Here is a 14,819-nt window from a genome sequence, read left to right as displayed (position 1 = left end):
AACCGGCCGGGCCGGAGCCAGCCCTGGCCGCAGACACGGGACCCGCCATACCCGAAGGGACGGCGGGCCGCGGTCCCGCGCTCGCGGTGCGGAGCCTCAGCGCCGCTGCGGGTGTGGGAGGCCGCGGGCGGGCCGGGGAACCCCACGCCGCCATCACCGCGCCCCGCCCGTGCGGCGCCGGCGGACGGACCGGCGGGGACACACCGCCCCCTGGCAGCGGCTTCCGCTTCCTGCCGCGGAGGAGCTCTGTCATTGGGCGTCCCGGCGGAAGACCCGCCTCGCCGCTCGCGGCACTTCCGGCGGTGGCCATGGTGACGGCGGCAGCCAGGTAGGGCCCGGCGCCTCCCGCCGGTCTTCCCCTTCTCCGGCCCCGGCCGCCTCCGACCCTTTCGGGCGGGGTGGCCGCCGCCGGGACCCGCTCGGCAGCGAGCAGGGCCGGGCCGTGGGGCCCCGCGGGCTCTGCCCTCCGCCCACCCACCGGGCATCTCCCGAGGGGACCGGCGGTGCGGTGCGGTGCGGGTGCGGCCCTCTGCCAGGTGGAAGCTTGGCAAATGCGGGGGAGTTGGGTGCCAGCGCCCCCGCTCCGCGCGCAGGGACACCCTGGGCTCCCAAGTGCGGATTTCAGCACTTCGCAGCTGTTAAATGCATGTTAAATTTATGTATAATGTTAAATTTATGCATAATTTATGTATAAATCGGGGCCGGAGAGACGCTGAGCCAGCTCCGAGCTTCTCACCGTGCTTTAGGCGATACCGGATTCAGCAAATGTCTCTTTTTCTAATCGTGTCGCTTTGATTTACCTCTGGTTGTGCCCCAGAGGATTTCCGAGTGAAAGGGTTTGAGTGAATCACAGAATGGTTTGGGCTGGAAGGGACCTCAAAGATCATCCAGTTCCAACCCCCCTGCCATGGGCTGGGACGCCTTCCACTACACCAGGGTGCCCAAAGCCTCATCCAACCTGGCCTTGAACACTTCCAGGGATGGGGCAGCCACAACTTCTCTGGGCAACCTGTGCCACTGCCTCACCACCCTCTGAGTGAAAAATTTCTTCCTTAGATCTAATCTAAATCTCTTTTCACTTTAAAGCCATTGCCCCTTGTCCTGTCACTACACACCCTTGTAAAAAGCCCCTCTCCAGCTTTCCTGTAGCCCCTTCAGGCACTGGAAGGCTGCAATAAGATCACCCCAGGGCCTTCTCTTCTCCAGGCTCAACAGCCCCAACTTTCTCAGCCTGTCTCCATAGCAGAGGTGCTCCAGCCCATGGATCATCTTCGTGGCCTCCTCTGGACCCGCTCCAACAGCTCCATGCCCTTCTGGTGTTGGGGACTCCAGCGCTGAACGCAGTAATGCAGGGAAGGTTGTAACTGAATAAAAGTGGCAGGAAGATTTAAGAGCAGATGATTTCTCAAGTCCACTCTGGTTTTTAGGTGCTACAAACATGCTTTCCCCTCCTCTCTCCCCGTGCCATGGGGCGAGGTGGTTGTTCTGCATAACAATTCTGTAAAAACACAAGCAGGATGCAGTTGGGATGACTACTCAGATGTAGCAGATGGTTTTCCTACACGCTGCATGTGAAGTAGTAGCTTGTTCAAATGGCACTAGAGAAAATAAATTCAAAATGTTACAGCTGACACTTACCCACCCCTCAGCAAACCTCAAACCTGTTCGTTGTCGCAGCTACTGACGATGAGACCCACAAGCGACCAGTGTGGCACTCCTCGTAACACCAGTTGCCATAATTTCTTTTGAGAATTCCAGTTGGGTTGTTGAATTCCTTCTCCTGAACCCCTTCTCTGTCCTCTGTTTGAAACAGTTGTATTGTAGTGAGGAGCTCTGCCCAGTTCCTGCGTTCCTCATTAGGGGTTTTACTGGTTTCTGGTGATCTCAGTGTATTTTTTACGTTATTTTCTGCTCATGAAGTTTGGAATGAAAGCTGGTTACATCAGCATGTAAGTGCACAGTGACATTTCAGTAATTCCATTGTTTGAATTAATGGAATCACTGTTTTTTCTCAGTGGATTTGGAATTAGTTTTTTGAAATTTAACTTACCATTTATGGGGATCTTGTGCGTCACAGAAATTGTCAGCAAATTTCCCATCAGCTCATACTAAACCACTGATTTAACAGACAATGCTATATGACTTTTATGTTGTTTATAATGTTTACAAGTTTATATGTTTGATGTTTATAAATGTTTATAAGTTTGGTTTCAGTTTCTTTCCAAAGAAGTTGGGTCAGTAAAACTGTTCAGCTGATATAAAACACAAGTAATGCTCACTTTTCTCCCTGTCAAACGTGGCTTCTCAGGGATGTAGTGAACTTGGGCTGCTGGGTTTCCCCAGTAACTACTGGGTTTTGATGCAGAGTGTGATGAGAAACTCATCTGCCTGTTCAGTTGTGCTCAAAGTCCTCAAGAATCCTAAGGAAAGAGAAAAAAAGCACTTTTTGGTTTAATTAGCGTGGCACCCATTTTAGAGTGTGCCCCCAAATTAATGACAGTAATAGGGAATTTGCAACTGATTCCCAAGTTGACTTTTTTTTTTTAGTATTGATCTTTATGGACTCAATACTATAAATTATTTATTTAGTGCTAGGAATAATCAGAGGGCCGTCATAAATTCTGAATCCACCTCTGGGTTTTTGCCCTGAGGGTTGAATTACGCGCTCCCCCCTACCCCCCCGCCAATCTCAAAGGTCACAGGCCGTACTCCTGCGGTTTGTTTTCGGAGGCAGTTCCTGGCTGGGCTGGCACTGGGCAGAGCACGGCCGCTTGGACTGCTGCCACTTCCAAATTTAAGTCAGGTCTGTCCTGCTAAAAGACCAGAGGGAGACACCACCTCACAGAGTCACTGGCCAGGGAGTTCTTTTCAAAGGTAGGATATTGGGCTTTCTTTGGACTAAAGCTGGTAGCCAATCAACCTTAGAGCTGCTGTGCTTCTGGACAATGGCTTCCCTGATTCCTTTTACCCCCCCACCTTTTAAATGACACCTTTTGGTTTCTGAAAATAGCCTCCCAGTTGCGGCCATTTGTCACGTGAAGGACAATGTGATTCTACGTGGCTGAAGCTAAAGGAGAATAGGTGTTGTTTGAGGAAACCATCATGGGTTTTGTTTCTTTTAGGACTTGATCCCATCTTTGCTGCCTTTAGTGCACTCTTGACCTTATCAGCTAAGATTTCCTTTGGAAATCATCTTTCTGGCTTTTACAGGATAACATCCAGTTTTTCTTTTAAGGGGAAAGGTGTTTTAACTGGATATACGTGATTTGATTTATGGTAAGCCTTTCGAGAAGTTCTCATCACCTGTATTTGCTTACATTATCGGTGTTATTTCTGCTCTCGAATTACCTGCGTGTTCCAGTCCTGCCTTCTGGGATGGAGACCTGAGAATTACGGGACTTTATTTGAACCAGTAACGAGCAGTGGTTTCTCTCCTGCAGATAACCTGGTGGCATTAAACAGTATCTGTCAAGAATTAATAACAGGTTTGTTTTTTTCAGCATTAATAACTAAATTTTCAAGGTGCTGGGGGGGGTCTCAGACCTTGGAGCAAGAGGTCTGAAGACATCCAGTTCATCACTTTTTACAAGGGCATGTAGTCACAGGACAAGGGGAAATGGATTTAAACTGAAAGAGGGGAGATTTAGATTAGATCTAAGGAAGAAATTTTTCACCATGAGGGTAGTGAGGCACTGGCACAGGTTGCCCAGGGAAGTTGTGGCTGCCCCATCCCTGGAAGTGTTCAAGGCCAGGTTGGATGAGGCTTTGGGCAACCTGGTGTAGTGGAAGGTGTCCCTGCCCATGGCAGGGGGGTTGGAACTAGATGATCTTTGAGGTCACTTCCAACCCAAACCATTCCATGATTCTATGATTCTATCTCAGATTAGGTGTGGAAACCCACGTGTTCCTCTCCCTCCCCTGTTTTTAATGTGACATGGTGTTATCAGCCCTGGGATGTCTTTAGCTACTTCAAAGTGTTATCTATCTTAAGTTGACTTTTATCCTTGTTATCTTCTTCTCCCAGCCTTTGTCTTGCCACTTGGCATTTTTGTTGATGCGAATCAAGTCTTTTTTATCTGTGATCCATCTCATTCTCCTTCAGATTGCAGTAGTTTTTTTCCTGTGGCTTTTGCAGCAAATAACCCTCATACTGAACGGAATATAACTTCTCATTCAGGTTGCAGCAATTCTTTCCTTTGGTCTTTCCACCAAACAAGCCTGAAAACTGAAGAGAACTTAACTGCCACCCTGTCGTGTCAACAAGCTGGCACTGGGCTCCGTAAGATGGATGTTGTTGGACATATTGCAGCGTGGCTCTGTGGCGTGAGCCGATTTCCATGTTCTCTTGTTCCATGATACTTATTTTGTCAATGACTTTTTGAAGCACGTTCAATGTGACGAGCCAAAATGTGGACTCGTGGGTTTGCGATATAAGCTACTCGATGAAATCACACAAAAACTTGTTGCTGTAGGTCTGAAATGCTACAGGAATTGTGTCGTCTTTCCACAATAATTTGGTTCAGCTAGGCTGTCCTCGTTCTCAAGCCTGGCTGAATGGAGATTGTCAGGGGGTCTCTTTAAGGGGCCATACGAGTAACTTCCTTGGAAGAAGGTCCTGCCACTGTATACCCTAATAAAAAAGGATCTACATCTCTGCTCGTCCTTCTCTCTCTTGCTCTCCCTCCTTCATCCACTTCTTTTCCCCTCCCCGTGTATCAGAGGCGGTTACCTGTAGATTCACGCTCCAGCCTGGAAGCTGCAGGAGCGGGTTGTTGGGGCTGTCTGGGTTCAGGGATTGCTGCAGCCTTCAGGCAGAGATGGGGCAATCTGCCCCGTTCCTGTGCATAATCTGGGGAGGGAGACGAAGAACAGTAAAGGCTTGGAAAGATTTTTCAAATGAAAGAGGATTAAAGGCAGGCCTGTCTTTAGAAAGTAGATCAAGAAGTGATCGGATTAAGGAATAAGTTAAGCAGGGATAACTAGTTCGTACTGAGGAGCAGTGGATGCTCCATGACCAAAACGCTGACAGCTTTTAGCTGGTGAGCCTGGGGGCTCTTTGCCACCAGCCCCTGGGGCGGAGCTCAGTCCTTGCAAATACAACCTCTGTTTTTGCCAAAGAATGTGAAAGAATGTGAATTGCTGTACTCAAACTGGGGACTCTCTCCTGTCTCCTACTGTGGTTTAGTTAGAAAACGCGTCAGAAAAGCCCCGTCTTCCCAGTTACCTTGCATCTGCTTTACACCATCATCTGCATTTTACTGAAACCTGAAGCACAGCTGGTCAGGGCCAGATTTTTGAAACGCCTCGGCATCAACGTGGGCTCGTAAAGTGCCGCGCCACCTGTCAGCTCCCACTTGGGAAATAACCAAAGGGCCTAAATGGCAGCCGAAGATTTTGGATCCCAAAATGTCCTGTAAGCCACGCTGCTCAGTGTCAGCACAGCACCTGTTGTCCCTGCCCACATCTTGTCTCCTGGATCTCGAGAGACCCTTGAGAACAACAACAAAAGGACAATATAAGGAGGGCAGCTGCTTTAAGTGACGAGGTGAACGTGGACAAGCAAGAACCTTACCCAGCCGGAAGAAGGCCAGTGGCCTTGTGTCCAATTCCTTTCCCAGGAATTATTTTAGGGGTGATATGAGTCGTGTTAAACCGACTCTACCAGTCCTCTGCTGCAAATCAGTGTAAAATACACACTCTTTGTGCACACTCAGCACTAACAAGTGGAAGAATAAGACACTGGTCTGAGGAGCCGGTGCTGTGCTCGTGCACTGCTTTGCAACGGAACGAGTTTCATCTTCTTTTGAGTTCCTGATTTCCCTCCTTGGGCATCCCCCCTGCGCCGAGGGGAGCTCGTGGCCTGGATGTCCAGCTGCATTATGCACTGTGTATTATCCAAGGAAGTATTCTGTAGACACGTGAGCTGGCTCACGAACGGGAAGCTCCATAGTACATTGAGAAGAGCTGTGTACTAGCTTGATGGTTTTATTTTCAGACCTTGTCAAGCTTATTTAGAGCTAGCTCAGCGATCTTTATGTGTTATTTTATTGTGCTCTAGCTACACCTCAAGAAATACTTATTTTATACAGTTCACTACTGGTTCAGCAAGCTAGCCTGTTCACTGACCAGCTACTTGAGGAATTCTGTCCAAGCCCCTGATGGAAATCGGGAAGAGCCTCACATTTTCCACATTAGCCCTGTTCCACGGCATGTAGAGCCTCTGTCATCCCCTCAGCTCCGTACAAGCTCGGTCCTACTCAATGACACTGAATTCTGGCTGAGCATTATTAGTTACCTCTTGTTTTCTGCTTCTCATGCCGTCCTTTTGCTGGAAGTAGCGTATGAGTTGTGTGCCCAGACCCTTCTGGTATCTTCCTGGTAAAGGCCTGTCTTGCAGTTGAAACTCCATCTGCACAACAGGGAAGACATGCTAGAATTTGGTTTTGACTTTATGTGCGACCCAAAAGTTGTACAGATTCCAGGAAGGAGTTGTAACTGACTTTACTATGACATCAGGCATAAAAGTGGGAAAAATCAGTGACCTTTTTTACAGCAGAAGCATCATGTACCCTTTGGCCATGTAGTAAGCTGTAACCTAAACTACTCCTGTGAAGGCAATGGCGTGGCAAGGAGATTAGAGCTGTGCATTGGTATCAGAATCCAAATCCAGGATGAGCTCAGTCTCGTCGATACCTTTGGCTTGGCTTTCATCCACAGGTTTGATTTCAGTATATTGAACACAGGTTCGTGCTGTTGAACCGCACAATTCATGTTGGCATAAAAGCAAAGAGCATGAATGTGGCCGGACCACCAGATTGGAAACGTGGTTCATTTAAAGCAGGCAACTTGTCTCTACTAACAGGTGCTGAAAGAAGCACAGATTTCAGTGCATTAAGCAAATAACATGCTCAGAGAGGAAACTTACTCTGCGTCTCCAGAAGACAGACTGGCTTACATCCATCTGGGATAATACCCAGTAACTGGTCTCTGCCATGTAGATACTGTGGTACTGGCTGTTCTAGAGAAATCTAAGAGGTTTTATTACTATCAGAAGAATGCAGAGACATATCCCCACCCTGAGGAGCTTCCACTCTAAATACACTTTGTGTAAGAGAGTGAATCTAGAGCAAAAAGGAAAAGCATGTGGGAACAGCATCTCTGAACCCAAGTTTGTTACATGACAGCTGACAAGATCCAACACCAAGTGCCCTGCTGGGATGTTCAGATTAGCACTGAATGCTTAAAATTGGGTACTGATGTGACCTTTTGAAAGTCTAAACGAAGGGAAGGGGAAATCTGTTGAAGGTACCTCTGTACTGGATTTGGTTTATTGGTGGTCTAAGGCAGGGTTAAGAAAAAGGATTTCCCTTGTTTTCAAGCCTCTGGTAATTTTCTTGATGGTGAAACAGTCTGTATCCTTTCATCTTTTGGCTCTAGGAAGACTGTGCAGAAAGGAAAACTCATGGATCTCACAAGCACAGTCATCATCCCACTGCTTTTTGGCAGCTTGGGGATCTTCGCCCTTTTTCGGCTACTGCAGTGGATGTGGATGCGAGCCTACCTCCAGGAAGCGGTGGTCGTGATCACAGGGGCTACTTCTGGCCTGGGAAAAGGTAGGTACCAAAAAAAGGGCTCCAAAGGCAGGACAGGTGGAGGGTTGTGGGAGGGACACCTATGGGAATAAAGCAGCAATGAGCAGAAAGTTCTTATTGCTTGGAATTTTGAGAGCCACAGCTTACACAGCCATCCCAAAGAAAACTACAACCAGGGCAAATTTTCATGCAGGAAAGTCTCAGAATTTGTTAAGGAAAACTTCAATCATCCTGTATAAACTGGAGCTCATCAACACAAGGAAAAAGTTGTGCTGTTCTTGTGCTGTCACAGGTCTTTTCTCTAAATCCTGAAAAAGCCAGGAAGTCAAATTGTTCCTCTAAATCTTCCCAGAACTGGTGTTCTGCGTTCACATTTGTTGTATTTCTAGATATCCTGCCATACTTTCCACTCCTCTCCCTGCCCCTCACCCCCACATTAAGGTACCTTTTCTCTAGTGGTACAAATCCATCCACTCTAAATTCAAACTCTTGGCAATATTAACACCAGTGAGTAGTTTTTTCCTAAATAAAACCACAGTATTGTTTTTTCCAAATAAAATTTATTCTTTGAGTGGATGCGTTGTCTGATTCTTCTTTCTGTAATTGCTTTAAAAGCTTCTTGAAGAGAAGACAAGGTGCTCTCTGCTATCAAGGCCCTTTATTAGGATGAGTACATTTATAGAACAAGTAAAGCTTAAATTAATGCTGTTTTTGCACGTGAGTTTGTCCTTAAGGACAGGGGTATTCCCTAACTGAATGGCCAAAGGAAACAGTCCTCTCTGCCTGTGAGAACCAAAGAGCTGGGAGTGGTAAAAGAATTTGCATTTCACATCAAGAAGAGCTGGAACCATTATGTCAGGAGAGACCTTCCAGCTGTGACAGGGTGGGCAGATGAAGCGCTGTGTGTTTTGGGTGTAGAGATTTCCACCTTTGTACAGTGAAGTCCCCCCCTTACTGACTCATTGGCAAGATCTTACCCTATTCCCCTCACTCCCAGTTAGTAACATACTAGACCAGCTGGAATTACTCTAAGTGTTCGGAAACACCCTTTGTTACCACCCACTGTCATCTCTTGCACAAATAATCAGTTTGTCTCACTGGGTCACAGAGGGGCAGGGCGAAAGAATACGTGATCGCCTCAGCAGCTGGTAGCACTGAAAGGAGGACAATAGCATGGCATCCATTCTTCACCCTTTTCTTGATGAAGAGGATCACCTTGAGGAAGCCATTAGCTCTAAAGCTTCCAAAACGTTTGGAGGTGTTCACTAAAACTCCTAAAATCGGGCCCCACCACATGAGATGAGGTAACTGTAGTCCCTCTTAAGAAGGGCACATAGTAAAAAATGAAGAGGTGCAGGCAAATGATGGGGGAGGATGCGTGAACAGCACAACAACTGCGAAACCAGCACAGTAACTGTGAACACACCAGCTGCCTCACCACTGTCACACGTCTGTCAAAGTCACAGGAAAATGGCACCCTGCTGCAACTCCACTGTAAATCAGCCTGTCCCTCAGGAGTAATAAAGCCACCAAAACTAAAGAAGTTTTAGCCTGTCACCAGGTATGATGTGGATCTGCTGTTTGTCTCTGGCATTCACATGTCTACTTTTCTCTCCTCCTTGCTTCCTCCAAAGAATGTGCCAAAGCCTTCCATGCAGCTGGCTCCAAGCTGGTGCTCTGTGGCAGAGACACTGAGAAACTCAAAGACCTGGTACAGGAGCTTTCTACTGTGACCAACCACCGGAAAAATGTAAGTATGGGAGAAAGAGAGGCTTGTTGTCTCGTGTGGCTGGGATTTCTGTTCGTGTTATTACAGAAGTTACAGAATTTCTTGTGGGTTGTTCTGTTGAGCAATAGGAAAAATGCAAGTCTGTGGTTAGGGATAGATATTGCTATAGGAGTACACTGAGTTCACGTGTCATGTCTTGTAAAAACCCTACAAAAATAGGGTGTCTGAAAGACTCCCTGCCTTGTAATGGAAGTGAAAGCATATGGGAGTGCGGAGTACCCAGACCCCCTTGCACCTGTGTGTCACATACTGAACCTAGAAAAGTCCCTTTCCTTCTGTTGGCTTTTATTTTTGATGTCTAGCTCTGCTGACAGTGGCCAAGAAAGGTATTGCTGGCTTCTGAAGAAGACACATGGGTTACGTTTTTGACTATTTCAGGTGCATTTTCTTTAATAAGACAAAGCAAACTTTAGTACTTGAGAAAGATCTCACTTGCCCCTTTCCTAGGCTTTCGTGTAAGGAACAGGCTACAGGAGCAGAGAAAGATGAGACCACAACCTGCTTCTGTCGTATGTTCTTACCAAATGGAACTGCTGGCTCTAATTGCACAGAGTTTGGATGGCCCTGCTTCCATGTTTCCAAAGCTGGGAACTCCCATCTCTCCTTTAAGGCATGAGCATGAACATACAGCACATTCAGCACAGCCTGAACAGGTCTTTGGCTGACTTTTGTTTATTCACAGACACACAAGCCTCACACTGTGGTATTCGACCTCTCAGACACTAAAACTGTCCTAAATGCTGCTGAAGAGATCCTGAAGTACTTGGGTCACGTGGACATACTCATCAACAACGCAGGCATTAGCTTCCGAGGAACGATTGTGGACACAGGACTGGACGTGGACAAGAAAGTGATGGAAACAAATTATTTCGGTCCTATAGCCCTCACCAAAGGTACCCGTGATCTGGATTACAGGGGGACACTGGATTTGGCTGATACCTTCTGCAGGCCAACAAAGCTAAGCGTAGCTTAACTCCTGTTTGTAATTGTACACTGTGTACAATACAGTGTAAGAGGGCAGGAAAGTTTTGTTTTATGGGCAGGCCTGAAGTTGATGCTTGGGCATGACTGTATGGGAGGTACCTGATGAGAGACACCATCTTGTTTAAAACACCTCCTGACTCTGGTCTGGCAAGAGCTTACAAAGAGAGATATGGTTAGCCTGTCTGCGCTGATAAAACCTTAGAGGACGTAGTATGGGTTCTAGCTGAAGCTGTAGCTTTCCTAGGAAGAGAATTACACAGAAAATTCCACCTGGAGCATCAGCTGCAGGAAGTGGAAAGATGTACTGGTGTCAGCAAGTCCTGCTGACCATGCCTGGGGGAAGATCATAGCAACCCCCTTTGTGCAGCCTCGCTGCACAAGGAGTCTCCTCACAGGACAAGGTCCCAGCCAGCCTGCAGCTTCAGTTAGAGGCATCCTAAGCAGGATCCCTTGCCCAATCCCTGCACTGAACAAGGATCTTGTAATTCCCTCGGGTGTCTCCGAACGCTCTGAAAGCATTGATTCTTGACGGCTGTACCAGCAGCACTGTTATTCTGAATGGCTCTGTTCTGTCTTTCACTAGCACTTCTGCCCTCCATGATCAAGAGGAGACAAGGCCACATTGTGGCCATCAGCAGTATCCAAGGCAAAATAAGCATTCCTTTCAGATCTGCATGTAAGTACCTCCGCAGAAGAAGGGGAAGACATATTTGGGGCACCAGGCTGAATGAATACTTGGCTGCTGTTCCCACGTTGAGCTCTCTGTAGAGCTGGCTGCACGCAGGGAAGGCAGAGCTGGGCATCATTCTTGGGGTGGCCACAAATCACTGACAGCTCTTGCGGAGGCACTCCTAAATGCAAAATCTGAGCCCTGCCCTAAAGTCGTTGAGGGATGGGAAAGGAGAGTATGTTTTCAGTGCCTTAATTAAAACAGCTAGATATTCCTATCTTAACACTTGAGAGTCCCTACAAACTTTCTGATTCATTTCATAATTTTGTTGCATCTAATCCTGGCTGTTTGCCTGGTTAATCTCCTATAAGAAAGCAGGAATTTTTCGTTTTAATAAGTTGTGAAGTGCCATAGTGCAACCAATGCCAAAATAAAAGCCTAAACAGTTACCTTGATCCAGCAAACTCTTCATGCTAAATCAGTTATGCCAAGACATAATATTGGTGAGATTAATGGTAAAAGCCTTATAAAAGATGGAGCAACTAGAAGGAGAGCATTTGGCATACAAGCATCTGTAAATCACTGAAAATAAACATAAAAATGGAAAAGTACAGTGGGGATGGCATAAGAGTGGTAGGGCATGATGCTGAGCGAAGGAGAGCCTGGAATGTCTGGGCCATCTGGTCTTGCAGATGATGCGGGTACGATTGCACCAAGAAGTGTGTTCTGAAGAGCTTTCAGAGTGACCAGAGCTGCATGGGCCTGGCAGCACAGAGCTCAGCTCCTGCCTGGGTCAGCCCTGCAGCCACCTTGGGGTGGTGGCAGTGACCAAATACACATAGAAAGGGAGTGGGTAAAAGGAGTTGCTCAGCCATTTGGCAGGGAAATCCTGCCCTAGGCCATGCTTCTCTGCTCCTGTCTGCTTGTGCGATCAGGTTTTGACTTGTGTGAAGCCAAGCTCTGAACCTGCCCTGCAAGCCCATAATGCCCAGCACGGGGAGGCCAGCAGGGTGCTCGGCAGCGAGCGTCAGCTCTGCCCTGCTGCACTGGCATCACCAGCCCCAGCCTGCTTTGTCCAACGCTTCCCCAGCCTCACTTCAGGTCTCCTTTACCGCAAGCAGGAGGCAGCTCGGGTTCGCTCCACAGTGCTTGGCATGGCTGTGAGCTTAAGCTCAGGATCCTAGCCAGTTTCCAGCTTGAGTATTTACATTTTGCCTCTCTAAATTGCCTCTCACTCCCACTACCTGTTGCTGCCATTCACTAAAAGAACCACCAAACCTAGAAGCTGTTGAACAGCTGCTGGGTTCTTGCTGAGAAGTAGCTGCGTTGCAGTGAAAAACCCATTCAGGGGAATGAATCTTCCTTCAGCCTTGTTCCTTCTCCTTAGTGCATGGCTTTTTCCTGGTTTTCAGATGCTGCCTCTAAGCATGCTACCCAGGCCTTCTTCGACTGTCTACGAGCAGAGGTGGAGCAGTATAACATCGATGTGACAGTTGTAAGCCCTGGATACATTCAGACAAACCTCTCTCTCAATGCTATAACAGCAGATGGATCTCGCTATGGAGGTGAGATATGATTTTGTGCCCTGTATTTAAAGCATCTCCCCATCACTGAGTTACTCCAAAGCGTGCTTGCAGTATATGGCCTTGGGGAGGGACATAGATTATTCCTGAAGTATCAAAAGACAACTTTGGATGCAGGATAGGAACAGTAACTCCCCAAAATTTAGCCTTCCTAGACAGCAGATACTGATTTCTAGCCCAACCACAAATTACACCTGCCTGTGCTCCCAGGCAAAACTGGGTTAAAACCCAAAACCACGTTCCAGCAACCATGTACAGTTAGAAGAGAGCATTCCTAGGAAAGGTGCTTAGCGTGGGCTCACCTGCTGGTGTTGGTGCTTACCCGGCTTTCCTTTGGCAGTTATGGACAAGAACACCGCCGAAGGACAGACAGCCGCAGAGGTCGCTCAGGTGGTTCTCAGCGCAGTGGGACAGAAGAAGAAGGAAGTACTGGTAGCTGGCCTGACGCCCTCCCTGGCCGTCTACCTGCGAAACCTCTTCCCCAGGCTCTTCTTCACCTTAATGGCAACTCGAGCGAAAAAGGAGAGAAAAGCAAAGGACTCTTAGAGCTCAGCTCATTCCAGCAGTGACTGCAGGGAGAGCTAACCCCCTGCAGTTTGGCTGGGACATCGTGGAGACGCTCCTGCAGGAAAAACCTTTCTCAAGATGCTGCAATTGACCATTGCATGGAGAGTGGGAAGCAGTTTCCCCCACATGAGGGCAGGCCCACGTGCTGGAAGACAGCACCTAAACCTCACCTGAAGAAGGGTGCTTGGCCAAGGGGGGAAAGCTGAGGCTGCAGGAGAAGGTAACTCAAGGGAGCAGGCTTTGCAGCAGGGGAGGCCCACGTGCTGGAAGACAGCACCTCACCTTACCTCACTTCACTCCATGCTCAGCTTCACTGGCCTGCTGCTAATAAAAGCCACCTGGTTTGCCCTCACACGAGCAGATCTTAGCTTTCCCCACCCTAGGGCTCCTGCAAAATACAGTCCTCAGCTGGGAGCTCTCACAATCAGCATCTCCTTCCCACTCCTTCCAGTCTCATCTAGAACGTGTTGCTTGAAGCAGGAAACTTTGTCACAGAGCCTCCGCTTGTTAACGTGCCAGATCATGATATGTTAATCCAAAGTTAAGTCCGGTACCACTTTTAAAGAAGTAACTGCTGCAAAATGTAACTTTTGTTTGGCAATTATTTTATCTGAATCATGCCTTACTGATGTACAGGGACATTCAGCTCTGTGCTAACAGTACGGTGTTAACCCCAGCACAAATCAATGCAGGGGAACAGATAAAACCAGCACTGAACAGATAAAAACCAGCACAGCAAGGTAGGCTGTTGTGTGTGAATACTGGACACCCACTCTGCCCACAGGCCTAGGGTAGGTGCGATTCCATGGATGCCAGGCGCACCATCTCCTGGCAAGCGGAGGAGAATCTGTGTACGTAGGGAGGACAGTACAGGAGAGGAACCCTTGGTCTGTTTTAAAGCAATCACAGATGCTAATTAGGATCACGTCAGGGAGGGGACGACACCCACCTGTTCAGATATCACAGGCTTCAGGGAGTCTGACAGCCTGAGGGAGTGCCAAATTCCATCCGTCAAGCCCTTCTCCTCATGTGAGGGATACCAGCACCACCAGGAAAAATGAGCGGCTGCACAGATAGTTCCGTAAGCATGGAAATAATCTTAACTTGTAATTGAAATAAAGCTTACTTGTGGGAGCCAAGGTCCAGACCCCTGCTGCCGCCTCCATGCACTTGCCAGCATTCTCCATGTGTACTGCCTTGTATGTCCTGCCTCAGTGCACCACCTGATGACAAATAAATTACACTGCTGTGAAATTAATGCTTTGTTCCACTTCAGCTCCTCAACAGCAGGTAACATTGGAGGAAGGGAAAGCAGAAGGGTTTTTTCTTTTCTTTTATTCCTGCAGGGTGCTATTGTACCAGTAGTAGTTACAGAACCACATACTTCATCCCAGCTCTCTTTGTATCATCTGTGAGTTTACAGTGGACACGGTGTGAATCCACACAGAGGATTCGTCACTGTAAAAACTCCAATACAGGTGTGGAGGGTCAGCAGGACCTTCTCCAGCACAAAGCCTTTTCTTGATCACTACAGGTTTATAGATGATCTCTGAGAGCATCTATCCCAGATGATGACCAGGACGTGTTGACCATCACAATGCTACTGCTCCGTTCGGACATCCTCTTCCATTTTC

The 14,819-nt window shown here is 47.9% G+C and overlaps 1 protein-coding gene across 6 annotated transcripts; it reads left to right on the top strand.

Annotated features, from left to right (window-relative positions):
- The first annotated feature begins 292 nt into the window (after positions 1–292).
- On the top strand, positions 293–14,204 carry DHRS7B (dehydrogenase/reductase 7B). 6 transcript variants are annotated; one of them, XM_086622273.1, is made up of 8 exons: positions 298–328; positions 4,178–4,468; positions 7,438–7,613; positions 9,227–9,342; positions 10,064–10,274; positions 10,949–11,041; positions 12,448–12,600; positions 12,959–14,204. In XM_086622273.1, the coding sequence occupies exons 2-8, from the start codon at positions 4,443–4,445 to the stop codon at positions 13,162–13,164; spliced, it is 981 nt and encodes a 326-aa protein (XP_086478399.1). In that variant the 5' UTR covers positions 298–328; positions 4,178–4,442; the 3' UTR covers positions 13,165–14,204. The 6 variants fall into 6 exon arrangements, with proteins under 6 accessions (XP_086478400.1, XP_086478399.1, XP_086478402.1 ...); XM_086622274.1 differs by lacking the exon at positions 4,178–4,468 and having other exon boundaries at positions 293–328; XM_086622276.1 differs by lacking the exons at positions 298–328; positions 4,178–4,468 and adding an exon at positions 3,464–3,485.
- The last annotated feature ends 615 nt before the right edge of the window (positions 14,205–14,819 follow it).

The sequence above is a fragment of the Tauraco erythrolophus genome, chromosome 17, assembly GCF_009769465.1.
Source record: "Tauraco erythrolophus isolate bTauEry1 chromosome 17, bTauEry1.pri, whole genome shotgun sequence".
Classification (NCBI taxonomy): Eukaryota; Metazoa; Chordata; class Aves; order Musophagiformes; family Musophagidae; genus Tauraco; species Tauraco erythrolophus.
Note: the sequence above shows the minus strand (reverse complement) of the source record. Positions and strands in the feature narration are given on the sequence as shown.

What these genes read in the sequence shown, in the direction of transcription:
- DHRS7B (XM_086622273.1), top strand. Translation starts at nt 4,443, where the DNA reads ATGAAATCACACAAAAACTTGTTGCT. An exon ending in TACTTCTGGCCTGGGAAAAG is followed by an intron (nt 7,614 to 9,226) that starts GTAGGTACCAAA and finishes CTTCCTCCAAAG; the next exon opens with AATGTGCCAAAGCCTTCCAT. An exon ending in TGACCAACCACCGGAAAAAT is followed by an intron (nt 9,343 to 10,063) that starts GTAAGTATGGGA and finishes GTTTATTCACAG; the next exon opens with ACACACAAGCCTCACACTGT.